The 18,794-nt window shown below is 47.1% G+C and overlaps 1 protein-coding gene across 1 annotated transcript in view; it reads left to right on the top strand.

The window, feature by feature from the left end:
• Nucleotides 1-18,794, top strand: part of LOC109878024 (complexin-2) — a 61,348-nt gene that overhangs the window by 30,789 nt on the left and 11,765 nt on the right. Inside the window, exon 2 of the mRNA XM_020470256.2 lies at nt 7,478-7,579. Coding sequence (XP_020325845.2) covers nt 7,549-7,579 — 31 coding nt within the window. The 5' untranslated portion in view covers nt 7,478-7,548. The remainder of the gene's footprint in view (nt 1-7,477; nt 7,580-18,794) is intronic.

Below are 18,794 nucleotides of genomic sequence, written 5' to 3'. Positions count from 1 at the left end.
TTACTGGTGCTCTTTCATGCCGTCCCTAGGAGGGGTGCGTCACTTGAGTGGGTTGAGTCTCTGACGTGATCTTCCTGTCCAGGTTGGTGCCCCCCCTCGGGTTTGTGCCATGGGGAGGTCTTTGTGGGTTATATTTGGCCTTGTCTCAGGGTAGTAAGTTGGTGGTTGAAGATCAAATCAAATCAAATCAAATTTTATTTGTCACACACATGGTTAGCAGATGTTAATGCGAGTGTAGCGAAATGCTTGTGCTTCTAGTTCCGACAATGCAGTAATAACCAACAAGTAATCTAGCTAACAATTCCAAAACTACTACTTTATAGACACAAGTGTAAGGGGATAAAGAATATGTACATAAAGATATATGAATGAGTGATGGTACAGAGCGGCATAGGCAAGATACAGTAGATGGTATTGAGTGCAGTATATACATATGAGATGAGTATGTAAACAAAGTGGCATAGTTAAACTGGCTAGTGATGCATGTATTACATAAAGATGCAGTAGATGATATAGAGTACAGTGTATACGTATACATATGAGATGGATAATGTAGGGTATGTAAACATTATATTAGGTAGCATTGTTTAAAGTGGCTAGTGATATATTTTACATCATTTCCCATCAATTCCCATTATTAAAGTGGCTGGAGTTGAGTCAGTGTGTTGGCAGCAGCCACTCAATGTTAGTGGTGGCTGTTTAACAGTCTGATGGCCTTGAGATAGAAGCTGTTTTTCAGTCTCTCGGCCCCAGCTTTGATGCACCTGTACTGACCTCGCCTTCTGGATGATAGCGGGGTGAACAGGCAGTGGCTCGGGTGGTTGTTGTCCTTGATGATCTTTATGGCCTTCCTGTGACATCGGGTGGTGTAGGTGTCCTGGAGGGCAGGTAGTTTGCCCCCGGTGATGCGTTGTGCAGACCTCACTACCCTCTGGAGAGCTTTACGGTTGTGGGCGGAGCAGTTGCCGTACCAGGCAGTGATACAGCCCGACAGGATGCTCTCGATTGTGCATCTGTAGAAGTTTGTGAGTGCTTTTGGTGACAAGCCAAATTTCTTCAGCCTCCTGAGGTTGAAGAGGCGCTGCTGCGCCTTCTTCACGATGCTGTCTGTGTGGGTGGACCAATTCAGTTTGTCTGTGATGTGTACGCCGAGGAACTTAAAACTTGCTACCCTCTCCACTACTGTTCCATCGATGTGGATAGGGGGGTGTTCCCTCTGCTGTTTCCTGAAGTCCACAATCATCTCCTTAGTTTTGTTGACGTTGAGTGTGAGGTTATTTTCCTGACACCACACTCCGAGGGCCCTCACCTCCTCCCTGTAGGCCGTCTCGTCGTTGTTGGTAATCAAGCCTACCACTGTTGTGTCGTCCGCAAACTTGATGATTGAGTTGGAGGCGTGCGTGGCCACGCAGTCGTGGGTGAACAGGGAGTACAGGAGAGGGCTCAGAACGCACCCTTGTGGGGCCCCAGTGTTGAGGATCAGCGGGGTGGAGATGTTGTTGCCTACCCTCACCACCTGGGGGCGGCCCGTCAGCAAGTCCAGTACCCAGTTGCACAGGGCGGGGTCGAGACCCAGGGTCTCGAGCTTGATGACAAGCTTGGAGGGCACTATGGTGTTAAATGCCGAGCTGTAGTCGATGAACAGCATTCTCACATAGGTATTCCTCTTGTCCAGATGGGTTAGGGCAGTGTGCAGTGTGGTTGAGATTGCATCGTCTGTGGACCTATTTGGGCGGTAAGCAAATTGGAGTGGGTCTAGGGTGTCAGGTAGGGTGGAGGTGATATGGTCCTTGACTAGTCTCTCAAAGCACTTCATGATGACGGAAGTGAGTGCTACGGGGCGGTAGTCGTTTAGCTCAGTTACCTTAGCTTTCTTGGGAACAGGAACAATGGTGGCCCTCTTGAAGCATGTGGGAACAACAGACTGGGATATGGATTGATTGAATATGTCTGTAAACACACCAGCCAGCTGGTCTGCGCATGCTCTGAGGGCGCGGCTGGGGATGCCGTCTGGGCCTGCAGCCTTGCGAGGGTTGACACGTTTAAATGTTTTCCTCACGTCGGCTGCAGTGAAGGAGAGTCCGCATGTTTTAGTTGCGGGCCGTGTCAGTGGCACTGTATTGTCCTAAAAGTGGGCCAAAAAGTTATTTAGTCTGCCTGGGAGCAAGACATCCTGGTCCGTGACGGGGCTGGTTTTCTTTTTGTAATCCGTGATTGACTGTAGACCCTGCCACATACCTCTTGTGTCTGAGCCGTTGAATTGAGATTCTACTTTGTCTCTATACTGACGCTTAGCTTGTTTGATTGCCTTGCGGAGGGAATAGCTACACTGTTTGTATTCGGTCATGTTTCCAGTCACCTTGCCCTGATTAAAAGCAGTGGTTCGCGCTTTCAGTTTCACGCGAATGCTGCCATCAATCCAGGGTTTCTGGTTTGGGAATGTTTTAATCGTTGCTGTGGGAACGACATCTTCAACGCACGTTCTAATGAACTCGCTCACCGAATCAGCGTATTCGTCAATGTTGTTGTCTGACGCAATACGAAACATATCCCAGTCCACGTGATGGAAGCAGTCTTGGAGTGTGGAATCAGATTGGTCGGACCAGCATTGAACAGACCTCTAGTTGTGTGGGGGCTGTGCTTTGGCAAAGTGGGTGGGGTTATATTCTGCCTGGTTGGCCCTGTCCGGAGATATAGTCAGACAGTGTCTCCTGACCCCTCCTGTCTCAGCCTCCAGTATTTATGCTGCAGTAGTTTATGTGTCGGGGGGCTAGGGTCAGTCTGTTATATCTGGAGTACTTCTCCTGTCTTATCCGGTGTCCTGTGTGAATTTAAGTATGCTCCCTCTAATTCTCTCTCTCTTTCTCTCTCTCTCTTTCTCTTTCGCTTCTCTCGGAGGACCTAGGACCATGCCTCAGGACTACCGGGCCTGATGACTCCTTGTTGTCCCCAGTCCACCTGGTCATGCTGCTGCACCAGTTTCAACTGTTCTGCCTGCGGCTATGGAACCCTGACCTGTTCACCGGACGTGCTACCTTTCCCAGACTTGCTGTTTTCAACTCGCTCTCTACCGCACCTGCTGTCTCTAACTCTGAATGATCGGCTATGAAAAGCCAACTGACATTTACTCCTGAGGTGCTGGCCTGTTGCACCCTCTACAACCACTGTGATTATTATTATTTGACCCTGCTTGTCATCTATGAACGTTTGAACATCTTGGCCATGTTCTGTTATAATCTCCACCCGGCACAGTCAGAAGAGGACTGGCCACCCCTCAGAGCCTGGTTCCTCTCTAGGTTTCTTCCTAAGGTTCCTGCCTTTCTAGGGAGTTTTTCCTAGCCAGCGTGCTTCTACCTCTCCATTGCTTGCTGTTTGGGGTTTTAGGCTGGGTTTCTGTAAAGCACTTTGTGACATCGGCTGATGTAAAAAGGGCTTTATAAATACATTTGATTGAATTTGATTGATGGTGAACATTGTCAAGAAGCCAAACCCATCCCACTAGCACATAGAAACTAGAGACCATGAGTAAATTAGTCCCTATAAATGACACCGATTGGCTTATAGGGGGCGCTGTCATGCGTAGTCTCACAGCCTATAAACCTTAATATCCGCCACCCCGTTTCACCTAGACCAGTGGTATTTGTACTTTTTCCCATTCCCCCAGAATTACACACAAACCCATCTAATGACACAACCTTTAAATCAGTAAATTTAGATTTTTTTCTTCAACAAATAACCTTCAATTAATTTTCCTATTTTTTATCAGTAACAGTAACATTTTATTTGTCTAATTATCTCAAACTTTTATAGATTGTCCATTACAATAATCTGTACTCTTACTTTTTTGTTCCTAAATAAAATATATAGACTACATGGCCAGAAGTATGTGGATACCACGGGCGTTAATATGGTGCTATAACCACTCCACTCTTCTGGGAAGGCTTTCCACTAGAAATTTGACAAATTGCTGAGGGAACTTGCTTCCATTTAGCCACTAGAACATTAGTGAGGTCGGGCATTGATTTTGGGCGATTAGGCCTGGTTCGCAGTCGGCGTTCCAATTCATCCCAAAGGTGTTCGATGAGGTTTATGCACGGGGGCAGGAAATGGCCTTCCCGAAACTGTTGCCACAAAGTTAGAAGCACAGAATTGTCTAGCATTGTCTAGGATTTCCCATCACTGGAACTAAGGGGCCTAGCCCGAACCATGAAAAACATCCCCAGACCCTTATTCCTCCACCAAACTTTACACTATACTTTACACTTTACACTACCCAGATTCGTCTGTCAGCCTGCCAGTAGGTGAAGCGTGATTCATCACGCAAGAGAACGCATTTCCACTGCTCTCTCCACTATGCTTGGTATTGCGCATGTTGATCTTAGGCTTGTGTGCATGTGTGCAGCTGCTCGGCCATGGAAACCCATTTCATGAAGCTCCTGATGAACAGTTATTGTGCTGACGTTGCTTCCAGAGGCAGTTTGGAACTCGGTAGTACATTTTTACGTGCTGCGCACTTCAGCACTCGGGGGTCCCGTTCTATAAGCTTGTGTGGCCTACCACTTCGCAGCTGAGCCGTTGTTGCTCCTAGACGTTCCCACTTCACAATAACAACACTTACAGTTGACCAGGGCAGCTCTAGCAGGGCAGAAATTTGACAAACTGACTTGTTGGAAAGGTGGCACCCTATGATGGTGTCCCATTGAAAGTCACTGAGCCCTTCAGTAAGGCCATTTTACTGCCAACGTTTGTCTATGGAGATTGCATGGCTGTTTGCTCGATTTTATACACATGTCAACAACGAGTGTTGTTTTAAATAGCCAAAACCACTCATTTGAATGGGTGTCCACATACTTTTGTATATATATAGTGTATATATATATATTTTACGACCCCATTGCAGTTCCTCTGCGACCCCTGACTTTGAACACCACCAACAGACTTAAAACTTTGTATGTAGATGTCTTTCCTCATGCTGAACAGATTTGCCTCAAGAACGCATACGGTCCATTAGGATAGATTTTCCTCCATCTTGGATATACATTTTTTTTAAACAATGTATTTTCATGAACCATAAGTTCAAATGATACCAAAGCTAAGGGATTGGTTTAAGAGATGACTGAGTTATTGATAAATCAACCAATCAAATTGTACGTGTCCATTTAAATCCTTTGTAAATCCACTTCACAAGGGCCTATCAACGTGAAACATTTTACAGTCATCAAGTTTGGCATTATAGATATATATTATTATTATTATTATTATTTGTTTATTTTTTTAAATAAGGAAACTATTAATATGGTCTGGATTAACTTCCTGGGGTTGTACAGTCAACAACCATCTACACTTGCATAGAGTTCTACTCTATATCAACAAGCAAGCAGAACATGAAAAGCCCTCTATTCTAATGTAGTTGGCTGTTGGCACTACATTAATTATAACATTTTTCTGTTGACTGCTCCTTAAGGAGATACCTTGTCCAGATGACTAGTAGCAGGGGCTAATGCACTGAAAGCACTCAGCTCAGTGCTGATGCCCTATAGAATATGGTTACGTCCCAAATGGCATCCTATTCCCTACATAGTGCACTACTTTTGATCAGAGCCCTAACAGTAGTGCACTGTATAGGGAATGAGGCTCCATTTGGGACGCAAGCCTACATCTCTACATCTGTTGCCTGGAGCTAATCAAGACAACTGTGTGTTTATGTACATGAGGCTCTTCTCTTAACTCCCTGGGTTTCAAGCACCCTTACCCCCCTGGGTCTCAAGCACCCTTAACCCCCCTGGGTCTCAAGCACCCTTAACCCCCTGGGTTTCAAGCATCCTTAACCCCCCTAGGTCTCAAGCACCCATAACCCCCTGGGTTTCAAGCATCCTTAACCCCCCTGAGTTTCAAGCATCCTTAACCCCCCTGGGTCTCAAGCACCCTTAACCCCCTGGGTTTCAAGCATCCTTAACCCCCCTGGGTCTCAAGCATCCTTAACCCCCCTGGATCTCAAACACCCTTAACCCCCCTGGGTCTCAAGCACCCTTCACCCCCCTGGGTCTCAAGCACCCTTAACCCCCCTGGGTCTCAAGCACACTTAACCCCCCTGGATCTCAAGCATCCTTAACCCCCCTGGATCTCAAACACCCTTAACCCCCCTGGGTCTCAAGCACCCTTCACCCCCCTGGGTCTCAAGCACCCTTAACCCCCCTGGGTCTCAAGCACACTTAACCCCCCTGGGTCTCCAACATAGAGTATTCTTTAGTATTTTAACACAGGAGAGTACCTTAGTATTGATCCTGGCTGTTCTGGGGAATGGGATTGTCTTTCAAAGGGGGGACCAGAGGGACATCTAGGAGGTGAAATATCCCGCAGCGCCAATGGTTTACTGTAGCAGGAAATCTACTCTGTTCTAATAGAGCTCAGTGATGAGATACTGTAGCAGGAAATCTACTCTGTTCTAATAGAGCTCAGTGATGAGATACTGTAGCAGGAAATCTACTCTGTTCTACATAGATGTAGACTCCACAACATAGAGATTGATACATCTTTATGCTCTACAACCACACACATGCACACACACACACACACACATACACACACCCTACCGCCTCAACCATTCATAGCCACTCTCCATATCCTTTGTTAACATCTTCCAGTAAACTGTTTTGTCTTTCATTGTTCCTTCCTCTCCTCTCTCCTTTCCTCTCCTCTCTCTCCTCTCACTCCTTTCTCGCTCATTTCTCGCTCATTTCTCTCTCCTCTCTCTCCTTTCCTCTCCTTTCTCTCCTCTCCTCTCCTTTCCCCCCCTTCTCCTCTCTCTCCTTTCTTCTCCTTTCTCTATCCTCTCTCTCCACTCTCTCCTTTCTCTCTCCACTCGCTCATTTCTCTCTCCTTTCCTCTCCTTTCTCTCCTCTCCTCTCCTTTCCCCCCCTTCTCCTCTCTCTCCTTTCTTCTCCTTTCTCTATCCTCTCTCTCCACTCTCTCCTTTCTCTCCTTCTCTCTCCTCTCTCCTTTCCTCTCCTTCCCTCTCCTCTCTCCTTTCTCTCTCCTTCCCTCTCCTATCTCCCTCTCATCTCTCCTCTCTCCTTTCCTCTCCTTTCCTCTCCTTCCCTCTCCTCTCTCCTTTTTCTCCTCTCCTCTCCTTTCCCCCCCTTCTCCTCTCTCTCCTTTCTTCTCCTTTCTCTATCCTCTCTCTCCACTCTCTCCTTTCTCTCCTTCTCTCTCCTCTCTCCTTTCCTCTCCTTCCCTCTCCTCTCTCCTCTCTCCTTTCCTCTCCTTCCCTCTCCTCTCTCCTTTCTCTCTCCTTCCCTCTCCTATCTCCCTCTCATCTCTCCTCTCTCCTTTCCTCTCCTTTCCTCTCCTTCCCTCTCCTCTCTCCTTTCTCTCTCCTTCCCTCTCCTCTATCCTCTCTCTCCTCTCCACTCTCTCCTTTCTCTCTCCTTTCTCTCTCCTCTCTCTCCTATCTCTCCTCTCTCTCCTCTCTCGACAGCTTGGATCAAGAGGTGCGGCTACCTGCACAGTTGTGTTTGTCTGTAGAAGACCAGAGTATCAGAAGGAACCATGAATTTTGTGATGAAGCAAGCCTTAGGTGGTAAGTACTGTATACGCTGCTATGTGAACGTGTCAATATTATGGACTGAACATCTGTTTGCCATGCGATCTGATGTTTGTACTCAGGGGAGCACGTACCTCTTGACATCTTGATCTTTGTATCAAAGTACAAATGTATTGCTCTAGAAAATACAAACTGAATTTGGATTTGGAAGAACTGCTAAACTATAAACAAATCAAACAAGCTGCCTGGTAAACTTATTGTAGACAATATACTATAATGTAAAGCAATGATCACTATCAAGGAATTAAACGGTCACAATTTATGACCAGTTTCTGGTTTTAGGTCTCAGAGGGAAGCAATAGTCAACTCAACCGATAGACTCAGATACCCCTCCATCATTTATATTTATAGTCATCTCAACCTCCGATACAGATCCATCGTTTATATCTATATGCTGTGTAGATTAACTTGTCACTGTGGATGAACTCTGGCTAAAGGTCAATGCATTGTTAAAATCAACATCCTGATTGGGATTAATCGGTGGGATGACTATGGGTAGTCAAATTAAAAGTGTACCTCCCCTGTCAATCCTAATCCCCCTCTCCTCTGACAGGCTTGGAGCAAATTGCCTTTCTGGAAGAGGCTGTGGCCATGCGGTGACCTTTCATTTGGTTGGTCTGGCCTGCGTGCAGAATGTAATTTCATTGGGCTGGGAATGGGGGATTGATGGGGGCCTGAGGTTGCAGCTGGGGACTGGGGGGATGGGGGACTGGTGGGCCGGGAGACTGAGGGGCCTGGGGACTGGTGGGCCGGGGGACTGGGGGGACTGGGAGACTGGTGGGCCAGGGGACTGGGTGGCTGGGGTTGTGCTGGGGGTCTGGAGGTCTGGGGGACTGGGGGGACTGGGAGACTGGTGGGCCAGGGGACTGAGGGGCTGGGGTTGTGCTGGGGGTCTGGAGGTCTGGGGGACTGGGGGGACTGGGAGACTGGTGGGCCAGGGGACTGAGGGGCTTGGGGACTGGGTGGCTGGGGTTGTGCTGGGGGTCTGGAGGTCTGGGGGACTGGGAGACTGGTGGGCCAGGGGACTGGATGGCTGGGGTTGTGCTGGGGGGCTGGAGGTCTGTGGGACTGGGGGGCCGGGAGACTGGGTGGCTGGGGTTGTGCTGGGGGTCTGGAGGTCTGGGGGACTGGGAGACTGGTGGGCCAGGGGACTGAGGGGCTTAGGGACTGGGGGGATGGGGGACTGGGTGGCTGGGGTTGTGCTGGGGGTCTGGAGGTCTGGGGGACTGGGAGACTGGTGGGCCAGGGGACTGAGGGGCTTGGGGACTGGGTGGCTGGGGTTGTGCTGGGGGGCTGGAGGTCTGGGGGACTGGGAGACTGGTGGGCCAAGGGGACTGAGGGGCTTGGGGACTGGTGGGCCGGGGGACTGGGTGGCTGGGGTTGTGCTTGGGGGCTGGAGGTCTGTGGGACTGGGGGGCCGGGAGACTGGGGGGCTTTCTTCAGATAAGACTTGAAAATATTCTAAATGGAGAGTTAGTTACTATAAGGTTCTATCTACATTTTTGTCAAAATGAAGTTATTGACATAACCATTTTCTGTTCAATGTTCTTTTCCTACAGTATATAGTACTCTAAATACCTTCATTCATGTTGTTAAGTTCAAAAGAATACAATATAAAAATTACTGACACCATTCAAACCAATGGGCTCCCGAGTGGCGCAGCAGTCTAAGGCACTGTCTCTCAGTGCTAAAGGCGTCACTACAGACACCCTGGTTCGAATCCAGGTTGTATCACAACCGGCCGTGATTGGGAGTCCCATAGGGCGGTGCGTCAATTGGCCCAGCGTCATTCGGGTTTGGCCGGTGTAGGCCATCATTGTAAATAAGAATTTGTTCTTAACTGACTTGCCTAGATATATATATATTTAAAGCCAATGATCTCAGATTCATCATTTTGCAAATATAACCTTTTAGTCCCAAGATCTCAATGTCAAAATAGTACATTCTAAATAGTACATTCTAAATAGTACATTCTAAATAGTACATTCTAAATAGTACATTCTAAATAGTACATTCTAAATAGTACATTCTAAATAGTACATTCTAAATAGTACATTCTAAATAGTACATTCTAAATAGTACATTCTAAATAGTACATTCTAAATAGTACATTCTAAATAGTACATTCTAAATAGTACATTCTAAATAGTACATTCTAAATAGTACATTCTGCGCAATAACATAAAGTCCTATTTTCCCACTTCTCTATCACATTTAGCTTTGACTGATATCATTGGAAATAAACTGGATGTGATGTGTTGCTTGCATCCACCATCTCACACAGATCTCCGTATGGATCCTAGCCTCTGGCATGGGATTGCTTTGCATCACTGCATAGTTAATTAGATATTGGTTCATCGGGCTCTCTGACTGACCACAATAGATTAGCAGGGAGTGCTATTTGCGTGCCTGTTTCAATCAGTCTCCAGACAGACAGACAGACAGGCGGCCGAGCAGTAACTACAGCAGGTCATAACATGGAGAGAAGACTAAAGCCCTGTTTATACCTGGGTCTAACATGCATCCTTTGTCCTGAACTCATCCACATTCTGATTGTGGACACAATTTCAGACAGGTGTAGATGTTTAAAAGATGCATTATGATCTGATTGTGATCAGATCTTCCTGACCACCTCTGGAGGTGAAAACCTTTAGATCATCATTATCTCGCCTTCTAAAATCATTGGTGGCACCATTGACTTATGGCATCAATATGTGTCTTCAAATAAATAAATAATTCAGACCTTTTGCTATGAGACTCGAAATCAAGCTCAGGTGCATCCTGTTTCTATTGATCATCCTTGAGATGTTTCTACAACTTGATTAGAGCCCACGTGTGGTAAATTCAATCGATTGGACATGATTTGGAAAGGCACACACCTGTCTATATAAGGTCCCACGGTTGACAGTGCATGTCAGAGCAAAAACCAAGCCATGAGGTCGAGGGAATTGTCTGTGGAGCTCCGAGACAGGATTGTGTCGAGGCACAGATCTGGGGAAGGGTACCAAAAAATGTCTGCAGCATTGAAGGTCCCCAATAACACAGTGGCCTCCATTTAAGAATGATGGAGGCCACTGTGTTATTGGGGACCTTCAATGCTGCAGACATTGAAGTTATGAACCACCAAGACTCTTCCAAGAGCTGGCCGCCCGGACAAACTGAGCAATCAGGGGTGAAGGGCCTTGGTCCAGGAGGTGACCAAGAACCTGATGTGGTCACTCTGACAGCGCTCCAGAGTTCCTCTGTGGAGATGGGAGAACCTTCCAGAAGGACAACCATCTCTGCAGCACTCCACCAATCAGGCCTTGGAGTTTGCCAAGAGGCACCTAAAGACTCTCAGACAATGAGAAACAAGATTCTCTGGGCGGATGAAACCAAGATTGAACTCTTTGGCCTGAATGCCAAGTGTCACGTCTGGATGAAACCTGGCACCATTGCTACGGTGAAGCATGGTGGTGGCAGCATCATGCTGTGGGGATGTTTTTCAGCGGCAGGGACTGGGAGACTAGTCAGGATCGAGGAAAATATGAATGGAGCAAAGTACAGAGAGATCCTTGATGAAAACCTGCTCCAGAGCACTCAGGACCTCCGGACCTCAGACTGGGGCAAATGTTCACCTTCCAACAGGACAACGACCCAAGCCCACAACCAAGACAACGCAGGAGTGGCTTCGGGACAAGTCCATGAATGTCCTTGAGTGGCCCAGCCAGAGCCTTGAACCCGATCTAACATCTCTGGAGAGACTTAAAAATAGCTGTGCAGCGACGCTCCACATCCAACTTGACAGAGTTTGAGAGGATCTACAGAGAGGAATGGGAGAAACTCCCCAAATGCAGGTGTGCCAAGCTTGTTGCGTCATACCCAAGAAGACACAAGGCTGTAATCGCTGCCAAAGTTGCTTCAACAAAGTACTGAGTAAAGGGTCTGAATACCTCTACTTTTGTACATTTGCAAATATTTCTAGACCTGTTTTCGCTTTTTCATTATGGGGCATTGTGATGTCATTATGGGGCATTGTGATGTCATTATGGGGCATTGTGATGTCATTATGGGGCATTGTGATGTCATTATGGGGCATTGTGATGTCATTATGGGGCATTGTTTGTAGATTGAGCTTTTTAAATTTTTTATTAAATACATTTTAGAATAAGGCTGTAACGTAACAAACTGTGGAGAAAGTCAAGGGGTCTGAACTCTTTCTGAGGACACTGTAGGTGTCCCAGATGGAACCCTATTCCCTATATAGTGCACTACTTTTGACCAGGTCTCATAAGTCTCTGGTCAAAAGAAGTGCACTATGTAAGAAATAGGGTGCCCCTAACTACAGTACAACTTCATGAGCTCTTTGTGATACTGGTGATCATTTTTAAAAGTTCATCCCAAAGTGTCCAACATTCAAGTTTACTTTTGACATATGAGAGCATGATTTACCAATGAGGGCCATCCATTATTCAAATGAGTTCTCCCCCCCCCCCCCCCCCCCCCCCCCCCCCAATCCCTAACAAATTATTCAGCAGCGTCAGTGTTCCGACTAGCAGACTGTGGAAGCCGATGGGCCATGTTCCCTGTTTTCTCTCTCTCTCTCTCTCGGTCTCTCTCTCTCTGTGTGTCTCTCTCTCTCTGTGTCTCTCTCTCTCTCTGTGTCTCTGTCTCTCACTAGACTAGACAAAAAACGTTGTGTGCCATGCAGTCTAAGGGTTACTTATGGTGATTCATAAGAGGTGACATCCCGTCTGGGACAAACCATCCTCTGAATGTATTAAACAAGAGCTTTGTGAGATTATATAATAAAGGAATGACCATCAAGAGCAAAGAGTGAAGGGAGGCCACTCTACCTCCAAAAATGCATTATTTGTGTGCAAGGAAAATGAGTGACCCAACTACTAATGTGATGTTGTAGGACAAGCTGGACACATGGGACGGGGAAGATGTGTGCAAGGAAAATGAGTGACCCAACTACTAATGTAATGTTGTAGGACAAGCTGGACACATGGGACGGGGAAGATGTGTGCAAGGAAAATGAGTGACCCAACTACTAATGTAATGTTGTAGGACAAGCTGGACACATGGGACGGGGAAGATGTGTGCAAGGAAAATGAGTGACCCAACTACTAATGTAATGTTGTAGGACAAGCTGGACACATGGGACGGGGAAGATGTGTGCAAGGAAAATGAGTGACCCAACTACTAATGTAATGTTGTAGGACAAGCTGGACACATGGGACGGGGAAGATGTGTGCAAGGAAAATGAGTGACCCAACTACTAATGTAATGTTGTAGGACAAGCTGGACACATGGGACGGGGAAGATGTGTGCAAGGAAAATGAGTGACCCAACTACTAATGTAATGTTGTAGGACAAGCTGGACACATGGGACGGGGAAGATGTGTGCAAGGAAAATGAGTGACCCAACTACTAATGTAATGTTGTAGGACAAGCTGGACACATGGGACGGGGAAGATGTGTGCAAGGAAAATGAGTGACCCAACTACTAATGTAATGTTGTAGGACAAGCTGGACACATGGGACGGGGAAGATGTGTGCAAGGAAAATGAGTGACCCAACTACTAATGTAATGTTGTAGGACAAGCTGGACACATGGGACGGGGAAGATGACACATGACAGTGATATCCAATGGAGAGAGACTGTCTCTCTTAACAGTCTAATTTAATGATAACATGTTTACACTAGGACTCCCGAGTGGCGCAGCAGTTTAAGGCACTGGATCTCAGTGCTTGAGGCGTCACTACAGACACCATGGTTCGAAATCCAAGCTGTATCACAACCGGCCGTAATTGGGAGTCCCAAGGGAGGCGCACAAGTGGCCCAGTGTCGTCCGGGTTTGGCCGGGGTAGGCCGTCATTGAAAATAAGAATTTGTTCTTAATTGACTTGCCTAGTTAAATAAAGATTAAAATAAAAGTACATTTGACATACCCACGTAGCACCACAGCTACACCTTTATCTAAAGGCCCAATACAGCCGTTTTAATCTCAATATCAAATCATTTCTGGGTAGCAATGATGAACCTTACTGTGATTGTTTTCAAATAAAATGGTCAAAAATAAACAAAAAATGCTTCTTAGCAGAAAGCAATTTCTCAAGCAATAATTTTGCTAGGACTGTCTGGGAGTGGTCTGAGTGATGAGGGTAAAACTGAAAACTAGCTGTTATTGGCAGAGAAGTTTTGAACTCTCTTTCTGATTGGTCTGGTGATGTCACCCGACAGGCCAAAACTTCATCCCACCAAAAAAGGCAGAAATTTCAGGCATTTTTTTCAAGCACTGAAAGGGCATTATCATCATTTTCACAATTTCACAGTATCATTCCAACCTTATAGTGTGGAAATATACACTGCTCAAAAAAATAAAGGGAACACTTAAACAACACAATGTAACTCCAAGTCAATCACACTTCTGTGAAATCAAACTGTCCACTTAGGAAGCAACACTGATTGACAATAACATGCTGTTGTGCAAATGGAATAGACAACAGTTGGAAAGTATAGGCAATTAGCAAGACACCCCCAATAAAGGAGTGGTTCTGCAGGTGATAACCACAGACCACTTCTCAGTTCCTATGCTTCCTGGCTGATGTTTTGGTCACTTTTGAATGATGGCGGTGCTTTCACTCTAGTGGTAACATGAGACGGAGTCTACAACCCACACAAGTGGCTCAGGTAGTGCAGCTCATCCAGGATGGGACATCAATGCGAGCTGTGGCAAGAAGGTTTGCTGTGTCTGTCAGCGTAGTGTCCAGAGCATGGAGGCGCTACCAGGAGACAGGCCAGTACATCAGGAGACGTGGAGGAGGCCGTAGGAGGGCAACAACCCAGCAGCAGCACTGCTACCTCTGCCTTTGTGCAAGGAGGAGCAGGAGGAGCACTGCCAGAGCCCTGCAAAATGACCTCCAGCAGGCCACAAATGTGCATGTGTCTGCTCAAACGGTCAGAAACAGACTCCATGTGGGTGGTATGAGGGCCCGACGTCCACAGGTGGGGGTTGTGCTTACAGCCCAACACCGTGCAGGACGTTTGGCATTTGCCAGATAACACCAAGATTGGCAAATTCGCCACTGGCGCCCTGTGCTCTTCACAGATGAAAGCAGGTTCATACTGAGCACATGTGACAGACATGACAGTCTAGCGTCACCGTGGAGAACGTTCTGCTGTCTGCAACATCCTCCAGCATGACCGGTTTGGCGGTGGGTCAGTCATGGTGTGGGGTGGCATTTCTTTGGGGAGCCGCACAGCCCTGCATGTGCTCGCCAGAGGTAGCCTTACTGCCATTAGGTACCGAGATGAGATCCTCAGACCCCTTGTGAGACCATCTGCTGGTGCGGTTGGCCCTGGGTTTCTCCTAATGCAAGACAATGCTAGACCTCATGTGGCTGGAGTGTGTCAGCAGTTCCTGCAAGAGGAAGGCATTGATGCTATGGACTGGCCCGCCCGTTCCCCAGACCTGAATCCAATTGAGCACATCTGGGACATCATGTCTCGCTCCATCCACCAACGCCACGTTGCACCACAGACTGTCCAGGAGTTGGCGGATGCTTTAGTCCAGGTCTGGGAGGAGATCCCTCAGGAGACCATCCATCACCTCATCAGGAGCATTCCCAGGCATTGTAGGGAGGTCATACAGGCACGTGGAGGCCACACACACTACTGAGCCTCATTTTGACTTGTTTTAAGGACATTACATCAAAGTTGGATCAGCCTGTAGTGTGGTTTTCCACTTTAATGTTGAGTGTGACTCCAAATCCAGACCTCCATGGGTTGATACATTTGATTTCCATTGATAACTTTTGTGTGATTTTGTTGTCAGCGCATTCAACTATGTAAAGAAAAAAGTATTTAATAAGAATATTTCATTCATTCAGATCTAGGATGTGTTATTTTAGTGTTCCCTTTATTTTTTTGAGCAGTGTATATAAAACACAGGAAAATCACATTTTTGTGATGGTCCTGAATGGTGGAACAACATCTTTATTTATATTGTATACAATACACATTGCATTCATAGCCACAGTTTATGGGAATCTCACTAAGACCACCCTCTAGTTTTACTTTAAAGACATAAATGGACCTTAACTGAATTAGCATAGGCCTAATTTATTCATATCTCATTCTTGAAACTTGAAAGTACCATTCGCGTGCTAAGAAGGGAATTCACCACTCTTCATTAAATCAAGATCAAGACCTTTACTTGGAGAGATGATCATGCAGTATATGTGACCCAAGCAGTATCAAAGACATGAATAATAATTCCATTAGGGTGCAACGTTCATTGCAAATCTCAAACTGTAAACCGGCTAAAGCGTGGGAACCTATAGAGCCGGCTAAAGCGCGGGAACCTATAGAGCCAGCTGAGGCGCGGGAGCTTGGTGAGGCATGGCGAGCCTGGCGAGGTGCGGGAACCTGGCGAGGCATGGCGAGCCGGTCGTCAGGCTCCCGAGCTCGGCCGGCTCGTCAGGCTCCCGCGCCTCGGCCGGCGCGTCAGGCTCCCGAGCCTCGGCCGGCGCGTCAGGCTCCCACGCCTCGGCCGGTTCGTCAGGCTCCCGAGCCTCGGCCGGCTTGTCAGGCTCCCGCACCTCGGCCGGCTCGTCAGGCTCCTGCGCCTCGGCCGTCTCGTCAATTGTGCAAGTTCTCCCACTTAAAAAGATGAGAGGCCTGTAATTTGTACACTTCAACTATGACAGACAAAATGAGAAAAAAAAATCACGTTTTTTATGAATTTATTTGCAAATTATGGTGGAAAATAAGTATTTGGTCACCTACAAACAAGCAAGATTTCTGGCTCTCACAGACCTATAACTTCTTCTTTAAGAGGCTCCTCTGTCCTTCACTCGTTACCTGTATTAATGGCACCTGTTTGAACTTGTTATCAGTATAAAAGACCTGTCCACAGCCTCAAACAGTCACACTCCAAACTCCACTATGGCCAAGACCAAAGAGCTGTCAAAGGACACCAGAAACAAAATTGTAGACCTGCACCAGGCTGGGAAGACTGAATCTGCAATAGGTAAGCAGCTTCATTTGAAGAAATCAACTGTGGGAGCAATTATTAGGAAATGGAAGACATACATACCACTGATAATCTCCCTAGATCTGGGGCTCCACGCAAGATCTCGCCCCGTGGGGTCAAAATGATCACAAGAACGGTGAGCAAAAATCCCAGAACCACACGTGGGGACCTAGTGAATCACCTGCAGAGAGCTGGGACCAAAGCCTACCATCAGTAACACACTATGCCGCCAGGGACTCAAATCCTGCAGTGCCAGACGTGTCCCCCTGCTTAAGCCAGTACATGTCCAGGCCCGTCTGAAGTTTGCTAGAGAGCATTTGAATGATCCAGAAGAAGATTGGGAGAATGTCATATGGTCAGATGAAACCAAAATAGAACTTTTTGGTAAAAACTCAACTCGTCGTGTTTGGAGGACAAAGGATGCTGAGTTGCATCCAAAGAACACCATACCTACTGTGAAGCATGGGGGTGGAAACATCATGCTTTGGGGCTGTGTTTCTGCAAAGGGACCAGGACGACTGATCCGTGTAAAGGAAAGAATGAATAGGGCTATGTATCGTGAGATTTTGAGTGAACACCTCCTTCCATCAGCAAGGGCATTGAAGATGAAACGTGGCTGGGTCTTTCAGCATGACAATGATCCCAAACACACCACCCGGGCAATGAAGGAGTGGCTTCGTAAGAAGCATTTCAAGGTCCCGGAGTGGCCTAGCCAGTCTCCAGATCTCAACCCCATAGAAAATCTTTGGAGGGAGTTGAAAGTCCATGTTGCCCAGCAACAGCCCCAAAACATCACTGCTCTAGAGGAGATCTGCATGGAGGAATGGGCCAAAATGCCAGCAACAGTGTGTGAAACCTTGTGAAGACTTACAGAAAACGTTTGACCTCTGTCATTGACAACAAAGGGTATATAACAAAGTATTGAGAAACTTTTGTTATTGACCAAATACTTATTTTCCACCATAATTTGCAAATAAATTCATAAAAAATCCTAGGTGATTTTCTGGATTTTTTTTCTCATTTTGTCTGTCATAGTTGAAGTGTACCTATGATGAAAATTACAGGCCTCTCTTATCTTTTTAAGTGGGAGAACTTGCACAATTGGTGGCTGACTAAATACTTTTTTGCCCCACTGTATAGGGAAGGTAATCAAGCAGGTGATGGAGTCCAGGTGAGTCTGATGAGGCGCTGGTGCGTGTAACTATGTGCGTAATAATGAGCAGCCTGGTGACCTGGCGTGCCGGAGAGGGAGGATACGTGACAGTACCCCCTCCCTGACACGCGGCTCCAGCTGCAGAACACCGACCAGAGGGAAGGTCCCGGGGACCAGGAGGCATGGGAGCCTGACGAGCCAACTGAGGGATCCCCGGTTGTTACGGTAGCGACACCCGGACCCGACGTCACCTACACTAACAAAAAAACACTCCCTGATGCTTCCCCTTGGGTGAGGCGTTATTCTGTAACGTGGGACGCTGGGAGTCAGGAAGCAAGTTCAGGGAGAGAATCATTTAAGAAATATACGAACATGGAACCAAACAAAAAACAGGAAAAGCATACAGACATGAAACAGAAACAGAACCAATAACGCCTGAGGAAAGAACCAAAGGGAGTGACAGATATATAGGGGAGGTAATCAGGAAGGGGATGGAGTCCAGGTGAGTGTCATGAGGCACAGGTGCACGTAACGATAGTGACAGGTATGCGTAATAATGAGAGAACTGGTGACAACGAGCACCAGAGAGGGGGAGAGGGAGAAGACGTGACAGTTGTTTACATTTATCATGGGGTAGTAGTGCCGTAGTCCGTGGGGGCTATACATTTGAAAGCAGGTGGGCGCTAACAGTGCGTAGAGTGACCTTTAACCCTGCTCTCCAGGGGCTCCAGAGTGACCATTAACCCTGCTCTCCAGGGGCTCCAGAGTGACCATTAACCCTGCTCTCCAGGGGCTCCAGAGTGACCTTTAACCCTGCTCTCCAGGTGTTCCAGAGTGACCTTTAACCCTGTTCTCCAGGTGCTCCAGAGTGACCTTTAACCCTGCTCTCCAGGGGCTCCAGAGTGACCTTTAACCCTGCTCTCCAGGTACTCCAGAGTGACCTTTAACCCTGCTCTCCAGGGGCTCCAGAGTGACCTTTAACCCTGCTCTCCAGGTGCTCCAGAGTGACCTTTAA

Source organism: Oncorhynchus kisutch, linkage group LG15 (genome assembly GCF_002021735.2).
Source record: "Oncorhynchus kisutch isolate 150728-3 linkage group LG15, Okis_V2, whole genome shotgun sequence".
In the NCBI taxonomy this organism is placed as follows: domain Eukaryota; kingdom Metazoa; phylum Chordata; class Actinopteri; order Salmoniformes; family Salmonidae; genus Oncorhynchus; species Oncorhynchus kisutch.
This window is presented reverse-complemented; position numbering and strand designations above follow the sequence as displayed.